The sequence below is a fragment of the Carassius carassius genome, chromosome 26 (genome assembly GCF_963082965.1).
Source record: "Carassius carassius chromosome 26, fCarCar2.1, whole genome shotgun sequence".
Taxonomy (NCBI): Eukaryota; Metazoa; Chordata; class Actinopteri; order Cypriniformes; family Cyprinidae; genus Carassius; species Carassius carassius.
The window spans coordinates 25,007,204-25,027,268 of record NC_081780.1 but is presented as its reverse complement, the minus strand read 5'-3'; the positions used below and the strand labels follow the sequence as shown (position 1 = coordinate 25,027,268).

The 20,065-nt window shown below is 41.5% G+C and overlaps 1 protein-coding gene and 1 long non-coding RNA gene across 2 annotated transcripts in view; both read left to right on the top strand.

Moving 5' to 3' along the window:
* The window catches only part of LOC132106136 (membrane-spanning 4-domains subfamily A member 4A-like), a 42,019-nt gene extending 37,558 nt beyond the window's left edge, over window positions 1–4,461 (top strand). The window contains exon 8 of the mRNA XM_059511785.1: window positions 4,381–4,461. Coding sequence (XP_059367768.1) covers window positions 4,381–4,449 — 69 coding nt within the window. The 3' untranslated portion in view covers window positions 4,450–4,461. The remainder of the gene's footprint in view (window positions 1–4,380) is intronic.
* Window positions 1–20,065, top strand: part of LOC132106189 (uncharacterized) — a 228,828-nt gene that overhangs the window by 42,485 nt on the left and 166,278 nt on the right. The window lies entirely within an intron of this gene.

The window sequence follows — 20,065 nt, the reverse complement described above, 5'->3', positions numbered from 1 at the left end:
AATGTGAATAAAATATAAGTTTATGAGATTTGTAAATTACTCCATTCCTTTTTTACTCACATTTGGACAGTGTCCCAGTTTTTTGGGAATCAGGTTTGTATCTCTCTGAATGACAACTCTTGATTCACAAAGTTTACTTCCAAATGCTGAGATAAGGTGCAGTAAAATGTGTTAGATTATAAATGTAACCATGGTACCTGAGAGGAAGAATGAGACTGCATCAGCTGACGCTATGGGGAATGGCAAGCAAGTCTCTCAAACGCAAAAATCTTATGATACACAAGGCGGTAAAAAGCTTTTTTTCTGGTTGAGTACCATCTGTACATATTCCAGCAAAAGCCTCAGTATTTGTCCTTCTCTCTCCTTTCAGTACATTATTGCAGGCTCACTCTGCATCGCTGCAGAAAACAAACTTAATTCACCCTCCAGTTACTGTTTGGTATGTACACAACACTTGTTATTTTTAGGGTCCAATCACCTCAAGTGCTGGAACTCTATTGTGTTTGCACTGATTTTCTTGTTTGTGAAAATTAAACACATACACTAGATTGCATGAAAATATTACCTACTGAAATACTTTAACACCATAACTGTAGTAGGGCTGTGCAAATAAATCGAAGGCGATTTTCATGCGCATCTCATCAGTAAAGGCGCTCCAGTAATTAGTAGTATATCTCCAGCATGTGCGTTCAGATCAGGGTTGCCAGGTTTTCAAAACAAAGCCTGCCCAGTTGCTTTTCAAAATTAGTCCAAAACTAACCCAATCGCGTTTCCAGAGGGTTCCCCATTAAAAATTTTGTCCCGGAGTTAAAATATACATTTTTGGTGGGGATGCCTTGGTAAAATTCGCATTTTAGGGGCTAAATATCACGTTATTGGGATTGGGGTTTCTTCGACCCGCAGACATGAAAAAAAACCACGGACTTGGCAACACTGGTTCAGGTGGAGCGACAGTTACTGCACAGAGCCATAGTTCACTGACAAGCAACACAAAATCACTTTCAAAATCGGCAAAGAATCGCCTGCGATTTTAAAGTCGATTTTGTGTAGATTGTCAGTGAACTACGGTTCTGTGTAATAAAGTCCAACCATTGTTGCCTAGTCTGCAGTTGTTTTTCATGTCCAAGGGTTCAAGCTACCCCAATCCCAATAACGTGATATTTAGTGTCACGGTTCAGGGTGCTTCATTGGCTTCCCTGTTGTCTGTTTCCTGTCAGTGTCTGGAGCTCGTGACCTGGGCAATCAGTGCTGATACATCGGCGCTGGTGTGTGCAGATCACAAGCTGATTTCCCTCACCTGTCGCTTGTTCCCATTTTCCTTTATATTCCCTGCTGTGTCTGTCCCTTGTTGTCAGTAGATTTCGTGTTGTCATTGTGACTGTGCTATGTGTCTGTGTCCTCACCTTTTCCACGGTTATGCTCAGGATTTCAAGACGAGGAGTTTTTCGTGGGCCGTGTGCCCAAGATCCTCTGTCTTGTTTTTTTCCTCATTCCGTTGGGCATTGCACCAGAGGCGGTCTCCACAGCCTGAGTCCGCTGGTGACTTTACGGACGGCTCTGGGTGTTTCCCCAGTTTTTGGCTCGTGTGTATGTCATCACACGTTGGATTATTTTTTGATTTTTCTGTTACCTAATAAACTGTTGCACTTATCCTCTGCATTTGAGTCCTTTCTCTTCACGCACCCTGACAATTTAGCCCCTAAAATTTACATTTTACCAAGGGAACCCCGGCAAAAATTAATTATTTTATCGCCCGGAACGAAACGCGATTGAGATAGTTTGAAGAGCAATTGGGCAGGTTTTGTTTTGAAAACCTGGCAATCCTGACCTAAACGCACGTGCTGGAGATATACTACTAATTACAGGAGCACCTTTACTGACTAGATGCGCATGAAAATCGTCTTACCCCCAATTTCCACCAGATGCGTAACGGTCATATAGGTTTCCATTAAAGTCAATGAGTGTATTTCCACTGAATGCATTACAGCTGCGTTCCTACTCTGGCGATCCGCAGCCCTCCGGAGCAGATACGCAGAGCTTCTATTTTTGCCGGATGCCGGAGCGCTCCGCAGCACTACAGGGCAGAGTACGCAGGACAGGAAGTCGAGTGACAAAACAGAACTGCCAGAAACAAAATAAAAGATCTGTTTAATTTTCAAAATAAAGTACACCGCGCTCATATTTCCCTACACTACACCTTGAAAACGTCATAATGGGCGGAGACAGGCTTGTTGAAGTTTTAACCCCGTTGACACGATGGATGAAGAAATGAAAAGAGAAAAGAAAAGAGTTCTATCCTATACTCCTTCGGATGGAAAACTGTTCCTGGTTTGGTAGTTCTGTTTATAGAAACTACATATCGCGGGATCACACCAGAATTTGCGAGATTACATGGGGCATCGTGACGTCAGCTGTCAGTCATGACCGCAGCCGTTCCGCAACAAATACGGACCTGGTGGGTATTGACGGACGACGGAACACGGAGCTGTCACGCAGCGGAACCGTAACGCAGCCGTTACGCATCTGGTGGAAATTGGGGGTTAGATTTTTTACACAGCCCTAAACTGTAGGATTGGTAAAAAAAGTGTAGCGTTAGTTCTGGCAGGTCACGTTGGTCAAGCCATTCAGTTCATCTAAGTCTAAATGTTTAATGTGAGTTCACCTACAAAACATATCTTATGATCACATGTCTTAAGACAAGTGTACGGAGATGTTTTGACCTCGGCGTATTTGCTGTAGCCTAAACATTCAGTTAAGATTGGCTGGATTTTGCTGAAAAAAATAACGTTATATAGCAATAATAGTAAAAAATATTTATTGCAGTTGTATTACTAAATAATCGACATAAGGCGTTGGTGCTTGGACCCTGATGAATATCAATGTCAAGTAATTTATTTTTTATTACACTCCATATACTTTTACATCTACTTTAATGCAGCATGTTAAATAACTTCATGCTGGTTTTCTGCCGATAGGTGAACGGTTCACTTGGACTGAACATCATCAGTGCTGTAACCGCAGGCATTGCCATTATTTTAATTTCACTGGATTTGAAACAAAGACCATTCTACACTTACCAGTACACATGCTGCAACAATTATACATGTTATACATGTAATACAGGAGAGTATGATGTATGAGGTCATAAGCTTTCATATTCATATTTATATTTGTAGTAAGATAATTGTGTGGTCAGTACACTTATCAGAAGTCAAACCTTAATCTGTAATTTTTCATCCAGTCTTTATCTCAAACATTTCAGAAGTTTATCGATCTCTTACTATTAATTATAATTTACAATGCAAGAAAATATTAATATTATACATTAACTGTAAACTTAGCTCAGTTTGATCAATAAATATATATTACCACATGAACCTTAAGAATAATAGATTCTTAACTGCTGAGGAGCCAGTGTAGCTGTTTGAGTACTAATTATCAATTATTTTATTATTATCTGTGCTAATGTTGTTTTTCTCTCTAGACTCTCTTTAAGGGAATCAGTGGTGTGTTACTGGTATTTGCCTTGGTTCAGTTCATCATCTCCATCTGTCTGTCAGCGTTTGCTTGTAAAGTCTCCTGTTGCTGTTGTCCTCCTGAGGTGAGTGGTGTATCTTAGTCAGGGCTTCCCAAGCTTTTTTGTCACCTGAACCTCTCAGATATATGTATGCATATGTACATAATGGAAATACAGGTGCTTCTCAATAAATTAGAATGTCATGAAAAAGTTCATTTCAGTAATTCAACTCAAATTATGAAACTTGTGTATTAAGTCAATTCAATGCACACAGACTGAAGTAGTTAAGGCTTTGGTTCTTTTAATTGATGATTTTGGCTCACATTTAACAAACTTGGGTTCACATTTTACAAGAACCAACTAACACTACAGTTACAATACAAAAAATACTTCACGCTTAAATGTTCAAAACCCCTAGGCTTGTAACGTATGATTCTGTCCACAAAAATGCTGGAAATTATGTGAATGTATGAATTGTTTGAAATTATTTTTTTTATAAATTCAGACGAAAGCATGTTTCCACACCAGGACATATCAGAAGGTTTTGTCTTTTGCTTTTTTCAATTCCATTTGAAGTACAATGAAGTCTATACAACATTGTTTATTTTCCCAAAGGTGCCGTTAGTTCCACAAGTTTTAACTCCACAGCCCTCTGATTTCAGACCCAATAATTCCCATGATCTTAACAGCTCAGAGGTAAGAGAAGCTTGAAAATAATGCATTATCAGACTTTAGTGTTCAGTTTCTATGTACTGGAAATGTGTAAAGCACTCTGTAATGGGTGAAATAATTGTTTAAAAAGCAATCCATAAGCAAGGAAGCTGATAATATACTTTTTTTTTCTTGTTTTTTTTTTTTTGCAGATACCTGTGGTCAGCAGCTCCTCCATGAACAACCGTCATGAAGAACCTGAATACACTAATTGTGAATAAATGTTAATTCTTGAAACACATGGGTTTCCCAATGATTTCCTGTCCATTGCCTTTAATGTCTTTTCATCACTTTATCAGATAATAATTGGATTTTTTTTTAAATGTGTGTAAACAAAAAACTTTACTTTCTTTAGTTTCAAGAAAGCAGCATTATCATCAGTGAAACTAGATAGATTGTTTTGAACAACTGTAATTGCTTAAAACATTATAATATGTAAGAATAAAGTATACAGAAGGATAAATGTGTTAACTAATGTCTTAATTAAAACAGAAGAAAATGGTGTTTCTTTAACAAGGCTGATAGAACTGTGACATTAACTACTCAAAATAGTCTTACTTTTTTGCTTTAACAATGTTAAACCAATACAAACATAGATATAGAACAGAATTCTGTTTGTAATAAAGCGAGCACCATCAGCTTGTTTGGGCATGTAGTGAGTGACTGTAAAAGATGTAAAGTGCTGGCTGAGCCTGCTCTGGTGCAAGGTAAAGTTTTTATTTACAGTGCCAGAAACCCAGAAATGTATATGAAGATTTAAACCCAAAAATCTAAATGATGTCATTAATAATTCACCCTCATGTCTTTACTCAAGAATGAGTCAATGTTTTGTTCGTTATCTAGCTCGGCTCGGTGTTCAGCAGTTCAGTAGGTGTACTGTTTGAGTAAATGAATTACTCCGGGATATTGGTTTGTTTGAACTCAGAGGCAGTGTCAGCCACATTAAAAAAGTTAACTGCTTAAGTCATTTGTGGATTAATGCGTATTGGAGATGTGAACCGTTTAAAACTATTCAGTTCGATTTGGTGAACTGGTTCAAGAAGATCCGGTTACATCGAATGATTCGTTCACGAACCAGATATCACAAACTGCTTTGTTTTGAACTCTCTCACAACAGACATGGAAGAGAAGACAATGCTGAATAAAGTCATAGTTTTTGCTATTTTTGGACCAAAATGTATTTTCGATGCTTGTCTCTGATGTCACATGGACTACTTTGATGATGTTTTTCTTACCTTTCTGGACAGTAGACCGTACACACAGTTTCAATGGAGGGACTGAGATCTCTCGGGCTAAATCTAAAATATCTCAAACTGTGTTCCAAAGATAAAAGGAGGTCTCACGGGTTTGGAACGACATGAGGGTGAGTTATTAATGACATAATTTTGATTTTTGGGTGAACTATCCCTTTAAGATGTTCAGAAGCCTCTAAGGCTACGTTCACACTGCAAGGCTTAATGCTCAATTCCGATTTTTTGAATTTTTTTAATTTTTTTGCAAGGCCATTCACATTTCCAATTAAATGCGACCTTTTGTGATCTCCTGTGTGAATGTGACATGACCCAGAAGTGACCCACATGCGCAGAAGAGTACTCAACGCTCAACGACGTCACACGTTGTTTGCGGAAGTAGCTAATGTTAAACATGGATGTCAACAACAGTGTAGTCAACAGCGGAGCTCTTTTTGCAATATTAAAGTTATTTTCCCAACGGAGCCAGCACAATTACAATCTTCTCGTTTTAAGAAGAAAATTTAAAAGAAGGAGAAGAGCAAGGTTTTTGGCCATGGTGTTTTGTGGAGCAGTGTTAGCAACGTCGGTACAGAGAAACGTGTGGGTGCGGAGTTGCAGCCAGGAGTGGTGGGATACTGATGTGAGTGGCTTCACTAATACAGAATTCATCAGTTTATCTTCTCATTCCCGCATACTTCAATTCAGAATTATGACGTTTGTAGCGTATCAATGATGTACGGGTCGGATACATGTGGCCTGGCCGTTCAGACGGAGGTCGCATTTCAAAAGATCGGATGCGTATCGGATTCAGGACCACATACCCAAGTGGCCTGGGTCACGTTTGAAAAGATCGGATCTGTGTCATTCAGACTGTCATGAAAAGATCAGATACAGGTCGCATGGGGCAAAAAAATCGGAATTAGGTCGTTTCAGCTTGCAGTGTGAACGTAGCCTAAATGCCACAGTATACCATCATAGACGGTTTCAATGGCAACAACATAAACAAACGTTACTGCGCAAGCATGCTTTTGTGGCCCTAACTTAACTTCCGGTTGACTTCCAAATAGAAACAATAACAATAGCTAAATAGTCCCTCTAGAGTAGAGTATTTTAGATAACAAGCCAAATATGTTTGCTGCGTGAATCAGAAGGACTAACTAAAAATGCTAATTCATTCTCTGCCAGCAGGAGGTGCTTTAAAGTGGGAGAAACAGGTTTCCCAGGTAACAGCTGTACACACAGCAGTGCTGAGCTCACAAAAACTGCTTTATCAAGCATAAAACATGAAAGATGAAATGAAAATTACATAGAAAATTCTGTAGACTAATTAAAGACAATCTTCCTTCAGAAATACAGTGAAATAAAAAAACACCCGCACCTAGTTTTGATTTTTAAATGTCCAGTACGTGCTCATGTTTATTCAACGAAGCCTTTGGAAAACCAGTTTTGATATTGTAAGTGCCACAAATAAATAAATGTATGGGAAACATCCCACAGCACAACCACTTGGGTCCAACTTTAGTCTACTTTCACTGTGTTTGTACACGGCGCCAGACTGATAAACAAAAACAGACCCAAAGTTAACTTAGGGCCAGTTGCCTGATGAAACCATCTATAAGATTTTCTCTTAAGTCACCACAGTTTCACTCTTGCATCGACATTTTTAACAGGCAGTGATTTTTTGTCAATCCAGACTTCGTTTGGGCTCTACCATTCATAGTAAGTATTCTGTGCAACAGATAAAGAAAAAAGGAGGGGGTTGGGAAGAAAACAAAAAAGAAAAATACATGGAGCTCTATTGAATATCACACCAATTTTGTAGTGTGGGGCCTAATTAGGTTTTGGGTTTGTACAAGTGATCTTTTTTAATACAGCACATACATTTTAATAACGCAATTTTATGAGTTACAAAAGACTCATGAGAGTAAAAAAGTATTTCAAGTCTCATCCCTTTTTTCCATTTTGCATATTATTTCAGAAACAAAGATGAAACCTTGATGTAAAAAAGACAATGAATTAATAATCAAGTGATGTGCTATAGCATATAGTAAAAGTCTCCTCCCCACGGCCCGCTCCTTCTGTTTCTACCTCTAAAGAGCCTGGCATAGCCGAAGCCCCCCTACCTCTCCTCCTTGAGGATGGAGCTGCCTACAAGGTTCATGACATCCTGGACTCCCGGCAGCATGGTGGACAACTTCAGTATCTAGTGGACTGGGAAGGATACGGTCCAGAGGAACGCTCATGGGTCCCACGCAACGACATCCTGGATCCGAACCTACTAGACACCTTCCACCCCAATCACCCCGAAAGACCGGCTCCACGAGGAAGAGGACGTCCACCACGTTCCTCTGGACCGTATCCTTCCCAGTTCACTAGATATTCAAGTTGTCCACCACGCCGCTGGGAGTCCAGGATGTCATGAATCTTGTAGGCAGCTCCATCGTCAAGGAGGAGAGGTAGGGGGGCTTCGGCTATGCCAGGCTCTGTGGAGGGAGAAACAGAAGGACGGTAAGGTTTGAGGAGTGAGACATGGAAAGTGGGGTGGATCTGGCACTCAGGTGGCAGGTGGAGTTTGAAGGTGACCGGATTGATCTGCTCGGTGATGGTGAACTTGCCAATGAACCTGGGACTTGTAGCATGGTAGGCGCAGGCGGATGTCACGGGTTGACAGCCAGACCTTCTGTCCAGGTTGGTATGCTGGAGCGTCTGAGCAGCGAAGGTCTGCTGTCATCCTGCTCCTACGTAGGGCCCGTTGCAGTTGGTGGTGGGCCACGTCCCAGACCCTCTCGCTTTCTCGGAACCAGTAGTCGACCGATGGAACGTCTGAGGGTTCTCCTGAAAAAGGGAAGAGTGGTGGTTGGTAGCCGAGCCCGCACTGGAATGGAATGAGTCCGGTGAAAGGCTGTCGTAGAGAGTTCTGTGCGTACTCGGCCCACCCTAGGAACTGGTTCCAAGAGTCCTGGTGGCCATGGCAGAAGGTACGCAGGAAGTGGCCGATCTCCCCTGTCTGCCCGTTGGATTGGGGATGGTAACCAGAGGAAAGGCTGATGGCCACACCTAGGAGTGAGTGGAAGGCCCTCCAAACCCGGGAGATGAACTGGGGGCCTCTGTCGGAGACGATGTCTTCGGAATGCCAAAGTATCTGAAGACGTGATTGAACATTAGCTCGGCCGTTTCCATGGCCGTGGGTAGACCTTTCAGGGGGAGAAGACGACATGATTTAGAGGACCGGTCAACTATAATAAGGATACATGTGTTGTTATAAGAGGGAGGCAGATCCGTGATGAAGTCCACCCCTAGGTGTGACCACGGGTGGTTCGGGATGGGCAGAGGGAGGAGCTTGCCTGATGGTAGGTGGCATGGACTCTTTGAGATGGCGCAGTCTTTACATCCGTGCACGTACTTCTGATGTCCGATGCCATATTGGGCCACCAGAAGCGTTCCCTCAGCAGTGAGAGGGTTTAATGATTTTGATGGTCGTGAGAACTAGGAAAGGGTGTTTGGCTCCCTGCAGTCAATGCCTCCACTCCTCCAGCGGCAATTAGATGGCCAGTAGCTTTCGGTTACCGATGTCGTAGTTGACCTCTGCTAGGTTGAGCTTACGATAAAAGGTGGCGCATGGATGGAAGCGGGTGGGATTCCCCTGCTGCTGGGACAGGACCGCTTCTACTCCGGTGGTGGAGGCGTCGACTTTGACGATGAAGGGCCGATTGGGGTCATGTACCAGGAGTGGAGAGGTAATGAAAGCCTCTTTGAGAGAGTTGAAAGCTTCCGTGGTGGCAGGGGTCCAGGTCAGAGACTTGGGCTTATTACGGAGGAGACTGGTAAGTGGGTTGGTGATGGAGCTGTAGTTTTGGATGAATCGGCGGTAGAAGTTAGCAAAGCCGAGGAATCGTTGGAGTTCTTTGAACGTGGCAGGAGTGGGCCAGTTTTTGACAGCGTTCACCTTCCCCTCGTCCATCCAGATGCCACTGCTGTCGATGTAATATCCAAGGAACTGCACTGAGGGCTGATGGATAGAGCATTTCTCGGCTTTGAGGTACAGGTGGAAGGCCCTCAGGCGTTGCAGGACCTCCGCAACGTGGCGACGATGTTCCGCTAAGCTCCGGGAGTTAATGAGGATGTCATCAATGTAGACGAGAACGAACTTGTGGAGGAACTCCCGGAGCACCTCATGGATGAAATCCTGGAATACGGAGGGTGCGTTGACTCGTCCATATGGGATCACCAGGTATTCATAGCGGCCAGTAAGGGTGATAAAAGCTGTCTTCCACTCGTCCCCCTCATGTATCTGGATGAGGTTGTAATCGCTGCGGAGGTCCAACTTGGTGAAGACAGTAGCACCAATGAGATGTTCCAGGGCAGCAGGGACGAGAGAAAGAGGATAGCGGAATTTGACTGTGATATTGTTGAGGGCACGGTAATCAATGCAAGACCGCAAGCCTCCGTCCTTCTTCTCCATGAAGCAAAAGCTTGAAGCAGCAGGGGAGGTTGATGGATGGATGTAACCTTGCACCAGCGTCCTCCATGGCCTTCTCTTCTGGGATGGAAAGGGGATAAATCCTTCCTTTGGGCACTGGCTTACCCAGAAGCAGATCGATGGCCCAATCCCATGGCCGGTGTGAAGGCAGCTTGGAGGCCTATTTGGGGCAGAACACGTCACTGAAGGGGGCGTAACAGGGTGGAATGTTGACAGATTGCTTTTCAACAGGGCTCTCGATGGAGGTTGTACAGACGGGTAGAGGTTCTGGGGAGAGTTTGGTTGGAACAGGGAATACAGCAAGACAGCCCTGGAAACAGGATTCGCCCCACTTCAGGACTTCGCCCATCTTCCACAAGATAACTGGGTTGTGCTGCTCCAACCACGGGTGCCTTAGGGTAACGTCAGCGGTGGATTCCTCCAGAACCAGCAGATGGATCTCCTCCTTATGAAGTAGCTTCATGATATGCCCCGGAGATGCAGTAGAGGCAGAGATTCTGGGCCAGCCATCTTTGCCGCTCAGCAGCAGTGAGCCAATGAGCATGGGCTCGCTAGCTGGTTCTGGGGAGCTGACAGTCTCTGGATGGCAGAGTGGCGAGTTGGAATACGCCTAGCCCTGGTGCTCTTCGAGGCAAGACTGCATACGAGTGGCAAAACGGATGGAGAGTTGAATGAAGCGTTCGAGCCCGATGGTGTCCTCGTATGCAGCGAGATGCAACCACACTCGAGGTTCCAATCCCCCCTGATGGTAGGTGGTCAGCAAGGCTTGCTCATTCCATCCGCTAGTGGCCGAAAGAGTCCTGAACTTAAGAGCATATTCATTGACAGACATTTTTCCTTGTTTTAAATTATAAAGCTTCTCACCAAAAGAAGAATCCCATGCGGGTCTGCCAATAACTTCTCGGAAATGGTCGATGAAGCTAGAATTAGTGTTGTCGCGATACCAAAATTATTGCTTCGATACCGATTCCAAGTCAAGAATTGCGATTTCGATACTTTTTCGATACTTTTCCTGAAAGGGGAAAATACACTATCAAAATACAACATTCTAATCATATAACACAATAATAAACGAACAAATGAACAGCATATATGATAAACATTTCAACAAAATATGAAACATTAAAATAAAAAAATAAAAAATTAGAGCAATGACATTCAAGGTAAAAAAAAAAGAATACATTTAGCAATGTTATCATAAGAGTAATAAATTTATCTTGATTCTTAACTTTGAATAAGATGAATAGCAATTATATTACACAATGTTTCCTAATTCAGAAGATTAAATATCCAAATATAAATAATATAAATTTAAGCAATGGCATTTAAGGTAAAAAAAAAAAAAAAAAGATATTGTAACTTATTCTGTCAGTTGTGCTACCTTTCCTTTCAGAGGAGAAAACTCAGCCAGTGAGCTTTATTGAGCGTCATCTTTTTCTACCAGTCGTGGACCGGTGGTCACAGTATCATTTGTGCTCGCACATGCAGTCTAGTGATGCGCGGGTCGGGTTTTGGCAAACCCGAGGGTCCCGCTTTTATGAAATAAAATCTTTTAGGTGAACTGTAATCACTCTGGTTCACGTAATCCACTGACTCATATCTCTCGTTCACTGAACTTCCTCCCTCAGCGCTCGAGCGCGGCGCTCGTAAACAGCTCTGTTCTCATTTATTTTACTGTCTGTGGTTTCATCCTGTCAAAGAGTTACTCAAGATGTGATGGAACATGTGATTTGTTGAATGTAGTGAACGAATCCGCCCTTCACTGAACAAGATCGAGTGATCTTCTCATTCGTGAACGAGTTGAATGAACTAATACATCTCGTTCATGAATGAAATGATTGAGAGTATACCGGGTCAGTGGGCATGTAAATCTCGATCAGCAATCAGCAGATGCAAAGCGAAGTTATAGGTACTGTGCACATATGCTTGTTTTAATATTAAGCAAACAGAACATAACTCCACGTTTAGTCCCCGATTTATTTATGTGAATATATTATAATATGAACTGTCTGACTAAACAATTAAAATGTTAATTATGCAAGAAAACCTTGTGCTTTGTTTATCTGAACAACTTATTTAGACTATTTAATTAATGTGATTATGCACACATTTTAATAAAGCCAAATCAGTTTTTCCACATGGTTATGAGACGATCTGTGCATCACTAATGCAGCCATCTCGCTGTAGTGTTTGTAACATGACAGCTGCAGCTTCTTTGCTGCGTGCGTGAGGAGAAAAAATACAGACGTCCATAGGGAGGCACTGGAAGCGTGCGTTGCACACCCCAACATGAAATACGTCTCTTACAAATCTGGAATGCAGTCAATCTTTAAAGTATCGATACTAATAAATTTAGGAATCGTGACGTTTTTTAATTTCCGAGAATCGCGATACTTTTGAAGTATCGGTGCACCGTGCAACCATAGCTAGAATAAGACTGGATAACAGGATTATTTTGTGTCCAAATAGAATCGGCCCACTGAAGCGCTTTACCTTGGAGTTTTCGATTTTCGATCGTTCAGTGGGGTATAAGTTCGGTTGCATCTCCAGGACCAGCGAGCATTGGAGCAGGAATCCGCTGCAATCCTCCGCCGATCCAGAGAAGGGCGCTGGCTTGGCCATGGGACTGGCATGCACAGCAGGTGAGGAAGTGGTGTTGTTGTCAGCGGAAGTGCTGGCAGGTGATGGGGATGCCAGAAGAGTAGTGAGGGTGCGATGCAAAGCTTCAACGAGGTCCGGGAAGGGGTCCGTGAGGCTCATGCTTGTGCCGATCGGCCTTGGTCCGGTTTTCTGTTACGGTAAGCAAGGACAGGAGGCTGTAATAACAGGAGAACACAGTTTATTGTGGCACAAGCAAAGGAATGGGTAGTGCACAGTGAGGTAATGGTGCTGGAGGTAGCAGTGATGAACGGATCCGTTGGTGGAGAACACAAAATGTTGGAGGTAGTGGACAAACACATGCACACGATGGAGACTTGGAGATAGTGGACATCGCTGGAGAGAGGTAAGCAGAGAGATAGGTTAGTCCTTAGAGTAAGCATGCAGGTAATACCTTGTTGCAAATGAGACCGGACGCTGACTGGGTGCATGTGTGTGGTTTTTATGGGGAGTGATGGTTGCCGGTGTATGAGGAGCAGGTGGGAGTGATAAGTACTCAGGTGAGGGAGTGCGCTGTGATTGGTTGGTGATGGAACCTGGCGTGTCTGTTACAGCACCGAATGTCTCTTGCTTTATGCTATCATACTGGTGTTAACATGTATTTGTATTTTATTTATTTACCTAGCTTTAGACCTGGTGGCAGTGAAAAAGGAGAGTCGAGATCTGAATGAAATGGAAGAGAAAGATCAGTATGAGAAACATTGTTATTTCATAACCGGAGAAAAATCACAGACTGAAAAGTCTTCCACTCAAAAAAGAGCTCAGAAAACTGAGACTCCAGGTTGATTCATCTGCCCACAGTGTGGAAATACTTTTAATAAAAAAAGAAAACCTTGAAGTCCACATTAGAATTAACACTGGAGAGAAGCCTTACACCTGCCAACAGTGTGGAAAGAGTTTCATTCATAAAGTATCCCTTAATAACCACAGGAATCAACACACTGGAGGGAAGACTTGCACCTGCAAAATGTGTGGAAAACTTTGAATCGAAAAGGAAATCTTAAGACTCACATGAGATGAGAGTTCACACTGGAGTGAAGCAGATCACGTGATCAGTGTGGCATAGTTTCATTTATTAATAAACACTCAAAACTCATATGAGTTTTTTTAATTCACACTGGAGAGAAGCCTCACATCTGTCCTCATTGTGGAAAGAGCTTCCCACGAAAAGAAAGACTTAAGAGACACATAAGAGTTCACACTGTAGAGAAGCCTTATACTGGCCTTCACTGTGGAATAGGCTTCATATATAAAGGAACCCTTTACACCCACTTGAGAGTTCACATGTCATGTTCGCTAATGTACCTTCTAACAGAGCTACCAAATTTGGCACCATAAATGTTTCGTTATTCCATATGTCTTTACAGAACTGTACTTACTTAATAAGTGCTGTTTGTATGTGTAAAGTATGCACACTTATATATTAATTACCTGTTCATTCATTCATTCACTTACCAGCTCTCAGTGATGTGTTGGGTCCGAGCTTTGATAGCAGCAACATTCACAAATGTCTACAGAACAAGCGGGAACCCAGTTTGCCTGTAGCTTTCTCTATTTCTTTTTTATTATGTGATAGAAAGTGTAAGGCCTTCTCAAACCGAAGGTCAAACTCATCTAATATGTGGCTTATTATGCATCAAACTAAGATTGATGTAAAGACACAAAGCACAGCCATCAAGTTAGCATTTGTAAACATTCTCTTACTAATAAATAAACAATTTCTGATCAATGACTTAACCACAAACAATCTGGATTTTATGTTCCTAAACGAAACATGGCTTGAAGACAGCTGCAATGCAACAGTCCTTAATGAAGCAGCCCCTCCTAACTTCACTTACAGAGTGTTTGCAGGACTGTTAGGAGAGGTGGGGGTGTAGCTGCTCTATTTAAAGACGTCTATCAATGCAAGCAAGTGTCATTTGGTCAGTACTTGTCTTTTATCTAGGGATTGTGCTAAAAGGTGCTCCACGCATTTCGTTTATCATTATTTACAGGCCTCCAAAATACTCTCCAGCCTTTGTTGAAGAGGTCACAGAAATGTTATCAATGATTTCCTGAGTTTGACTGTTTTGTTATTGCAGTGGATTTTAATATACACATGGATAATGCAGAAATCAAAACTACAATGAAATTATAACTGTTTTAAACACTTTAGACCTGATTCAGTATGAGGCAAAAATGTTATTGCTGATATTGCTCTTGTAAAAGTCAGTAAGCAGACAAAAATCACCTTGGAGAAAATCAACAGCAGTACAGAGTATGAAAAGACAATGCATAAAATCTGAGCAGATTTGGCGGAAGACTAAATGTAAAAATTCGCTACAACATCTATAAAGACAACTAGCCACAGCTAGACAGTCCTTCTTCTCAAACCTTTTAAACAGCAGCTCAAACAACACACACTCTTTTTGCCACTGTTGAGAGACTGACAAACCTTCAAGTCAGATTCCCACTGAAATGCTCTCTGAAAGCAAATACACATTGAGTTTTCTTCCTGCTTTTCTGAGGAAATCAATAATATCAGGAAGACAATTTGCACATCTTCTAGTTATGCAGAGATCAGATAGATTCGACCACAATTTCAAAAATAAGATACTATGTCTATTTTTGAAGCAATTGATATAGCAACATTTTGGAAGAAATAGTACAGCACCTAAAATCGTCAACCTGCCATCTTGACACACTTCCCACATATTTTTTCAAAAGTGTGCTTAATTGTTTAGAAGCTGATCTCTTAGAAGTGGTGAATGCCTCACTTCTTTCTAGGACTTTTCCAGACTCCCTGAAAACTGCAGTTGTTAAGCCCCTCCTGAAAAAGATAACACCACACTGAGCAACGATAAACCAATATCAAATCTTCCTTTTGATAGGCAAGATTATTGAAAAAGTCGTTTTTAATCAGCTCAACATCTCCAGAGTCAGGGCTAGTTCCTGTCGATCTTCCAGAGTCGAGTTAAATTCCAGTTGACTGTCCAGAGTCGAGTCAGGCTCCTGTTGACCATCCAGAGTCGAGTCACGTTCCAGTTGATTCCCCAGAATCAAGTCAGATTCCGGTTGACCCTCCAGAGTCGAGTCAGGTACCCATGGACCCTCCAGAGTCAGGGTTAGTCACCGTTGACCTTCTGGAGTCAGGGTTAGTCACCATTGACCTTCCAGAGTCAGGGTTAGTCACCTTTGACCTTCCAGAGTCAGGACTAGTCACCATAGACTTTCCAGAGACAAGGCTAGTCACCGTTGACCTTTCAGAGTCAAGTTTTTTTTTTTTTTCAATTCAAGTTTATTTGTATAGCGCTTTTTACAATACAAATCGTTACAAAGCAACTTTACAGAAAATTATGTTTCTACAATATTTAGTAGTAGCTAGTAGTTTGTGCACGTTTGACAGGATTTTAGAAAAATAAAAATAATAATAATAATACAAGACGTAGTCAGCTAGATGATGAACTATCAATATTATTAATTAATAGTAATTATATGATGCAGTCACACATGTAGCAATAATTGTTAGTTCTGTTTGTTGATTCAAGGTTAGGATCATCTGGGGTCCTCTGAGGGTCAGCATCATCTCTTCTCAGGTGTTCTGGATCCAGACTGGAGCTTGTGTAAATCCTAGTTACCACGGGATGTAAATCCCGTGGCAAAACAAAGAAACAAAATAGAGACATCATTAGCATAGCTGCTGATCCAACAAAGTAAAATTAGTTTAACCCAAGCTAAAGAATAAAAATGCAGATGCAACTACACTCACAATTTAAGAGATACATTATTCGAATGCTTGGCGAAAGAGATGCGTTTTTAATCTAGATTTAAACAGAGAGAGTGTGTCTGAACCCCGAACATTATCAGGAAGGCTATTCCAGAGTTTGGGAGCCAAATGTGAAAAAGCTCTACCTCCTTTAGTGGACTTTGCTATCCTAGGAACTACCAAAAGTCCAGTGTTTTGTGACCTTAGGGTGCGTGATGGGTTGTAGTGTGGTAGAAGGCTAGTTAGGTACGCAGGAGCTAAACCATTTAGGGCCTTATAGGTAAGTAATGATAATTTGTAACTGATACGGAACTTAATAGGTAGCCAGTGCAGAGACTGTAAAATTGGGGTAATATGATCATATTTTCTTGACCTGGTAAGGACTCTAGCTGCTGCATTTTGGACTACCTATAGCTTGTTTATTGACGAAGCAGGACAACCACCTAGAAGTCCATTACAATAGTCCAGTCTAGAGGTCATGAAAGCATGAACTAGCTTTTCTGCATCAGAAACAGATAACATGTTTCGTAGCTTGGCAATGTTTCTAAGATGGAAGAATGCGGTTTTTGTAACATTGGAAATATGATTTTCAAAAGACAAATTGCTGTCCAATATAACACCCAGATTTCTGACTGTAGAGGAAGTAACAGTACATCCGTCTAGTTGCAGATTGTAATCTACAAGATTCTGTGTGGTGTTTTTTGGTCCAATAATTAATATCTCTGTCTTATCCGAATTTAATTGGAGAAAATTATTTGTCATCCAATCTTTTACATTTTTAACACACTCTGTTAGCTTAGATAATTGGGAAGTTTCATCTGGTCTTGTTGAGATATATAGCTGAGTATCATCAGCATAACAGTGGAAGCTAATTCCGTATTTTCTAATAATATTACCAAGGGGCAACATGTATATTGAAAATAGAAGGGGACCTAGGACGGATCCTTGTGGCACTCCATACTTTACTGATGACAAATGAGATGACACCCCATTTAAGTAAACAAAATGGTAGCGATCGGACAGGTAGGATCTAAACCATCTTAGAGCCTGCCCTTGAATACCTGTATAGTTTTGTAATCGATCTATGTGTATGTCATGATCTATGGTGTCGAACGCAGCACTAAGATCAAGTAAGACTAGAAATGAGATGCAGCCTTGATCTGACGCAAGAAGCAGGTCATTTGTAATTTTAACAAGTGCAGTTTCTGTGCTATGGTGGGGCCTAAAACCTGACTGAAATTCTTCATACAGTTCATTTTTATGCATGAAGGTGCTCAATTGAGCAGACACAACTTTTTCTAAAATTTTAGACATAAATGGAAGATTTGAAATAGGCCTATAATTTGCCAGTACACTAGGATCTAGTTTTGGTTTCTTAATAAGAGGCTTGATAACCGCCAGCTTGAATGGTTTTGGGACGTGACCTAAAGATAACGACGAGTTAATGATATTGAGAAGCGGTTCTTCGGCTACAGGTAACAGCTCTTTTAGTAATTTAGTGGGTACAGGATCTAATAAACTTGTTGTTGGTTTAGATACAGTGATAAGTTTATTTAGCTCTTCCTGTCCTATATTTGTAAAGCACTGCAGTTTATCTTTGGGTGCGATGGATGAAACTGAAGTGTTAGACGCTGTAGAATCTACATTCGCTATTGTATTTCTAATGTTATCTATTTTATCAGTGAAGAAATTCATAAAGTCATTACTATTTAACGTTGGTGGAATATTTGAATCAGGTGGCGTCTGGTAATTTGTTAATTTAGCCACTGTGCTAAATAAAAACCTTGGATTGTTTTGGTTATTTTCAATGAGTTTGTGGATATGCTCTGCCCTAGCAGTTTTTAGAGCCTGTCTATACCTGGACATACTGTTTTTCCATGCAATTTTAAAAACTTCCAAGTTAGTTTTTCTCCATTTGCGTTCAAGACTACGAGTTACTTTCTTGAGAGAGTGAGTATTACTGTTATACCATGGCACAGTACTTTTTTTCTAACCTTTTTCAATTTGATGGGGGCAACAGCTTCTAATGTATTAGAGAAAATAGTGCCCATGTTGTCAGTAATTTCGTCTAATTCATGTGTATTTTTGGGTACAAATAGCAGTTGAGATAGATCAGGCAGGTTATTTGCGAATCTTTCTTTGGTGGCTGGAACAATAGTTCTGCCCAGACGGTAACGCTGAGACATATAGTTAATATCAGTTATACGCAGCATGCACGATACAAGGAAATGGTCTGTAATATCATCACTTTGGGGTACAATATCTATAGCAGTAAGATCGATTCCATGCGATATAATTAGATCTAGTGTATGATTAAAACGATGAGTGGGCCCGGTGACATTTTGCTTGACTCCAAAGGAGTTTATTAGGTCAGTAAACGCAAGTCCTAATGTATCATTTGCATTATCAACGTGAATATTAAAATCTCCCATGATTAGCGCCTTATCAACTGTAACTAGAAGGTCTGAGAGGAAATCTGCAAATTCTTTTAGGAATTCTGTATACGGCCCTGGTGGTCTATACACAGTAGCCAGAGCAAGAGATACATTAGATTTCTTTTGCATGTCTGACAGTGTAACATTTAGCAGAAGTATTTCAAAAGAGTTAAACCTGTATCCTGTTTTCTGGGTAACATTGAGAATATCACTATATATTGTTGCAACACCTCCGCCACGACCAGTCTGACGGGGCTCATGCTTATAACAGTAGTTTGGTGGAGTAGACTCATTTAGACCAAAATAATCATTTGGTTTTAGCCAGGTTTCAGTCAAGCAGAGTACATCAAAACTATTTTCTGTGATCATTTCATTTACAATAACTGCTTTGGGTGTGAGTGATCTAATATTTATGAGCCCAAACTTTAAAAATTGTTTTTGTTCATTTACTTTACATTTTTCTGGTTTAATTACGATAAGATTTTTTCTAGATCCTACATTATATTTTGACCTCACTATTCGGGGAACAGACACAGTCTTAATAGTTTTTACAGCACAAGTACTTTTATCATTTAAGCGGGTGGAACAAAAGTCATCATAATAGTTATGAGAGAATTGTCTTACTAGTCACATGGAGCGAAGTGTCCTGGAGATGTTGTCAGAGAGCAGCTTCGCTCCGTCTCTGCTGGGGTGTAATCCATCAGCGCGAAACAGCCTAGGATGCTCCCAGAAAAGATTCCAGTTATTAACAAATAGCAGTTTCTGTTCTTTACACCTGACAACAACCATTCATTTAAAGCAAAAAGTCTACTGAACCTTTCGTGTCCTCGTCGATACGTGGGTAGTGGTCCAGACACGACGATCGCCGCCGCGGGCGTCATGCTGCGAACCGTCTCGATCAGGCTCCTGAAGTCCCTCTTCAGCGCCTCCGTCTGCCGCAGCGTGGTGTCGTTAACCCCGGCGTGAAGCACGACCGCTCTGGGGCTCTCGTCGACCTTCAGGATCGCGGTGCGTGATGTCAAGTCAAGTCAAGTCAAGTCACTGGTGATCTTCAAGGACAGAGTCAAGTCACTGGTGATCTTCAAGGAGAGAGTCAAGTCACTGGTGATCTTCAAGGAGAGAGTCAAGTCACTGGTGATCTTCAAGGACAGACTCAAGTCACTGGTGATCTTCAAGGACAGAGTCAAGTCACCGGTGGTCATCAAGGACTGAGTCAAGTCACCGGGGATCTTCATGAACAAATGCAAGTCACCAATAATCTTCATGAGCAGAGTCAAGTCAGCACCG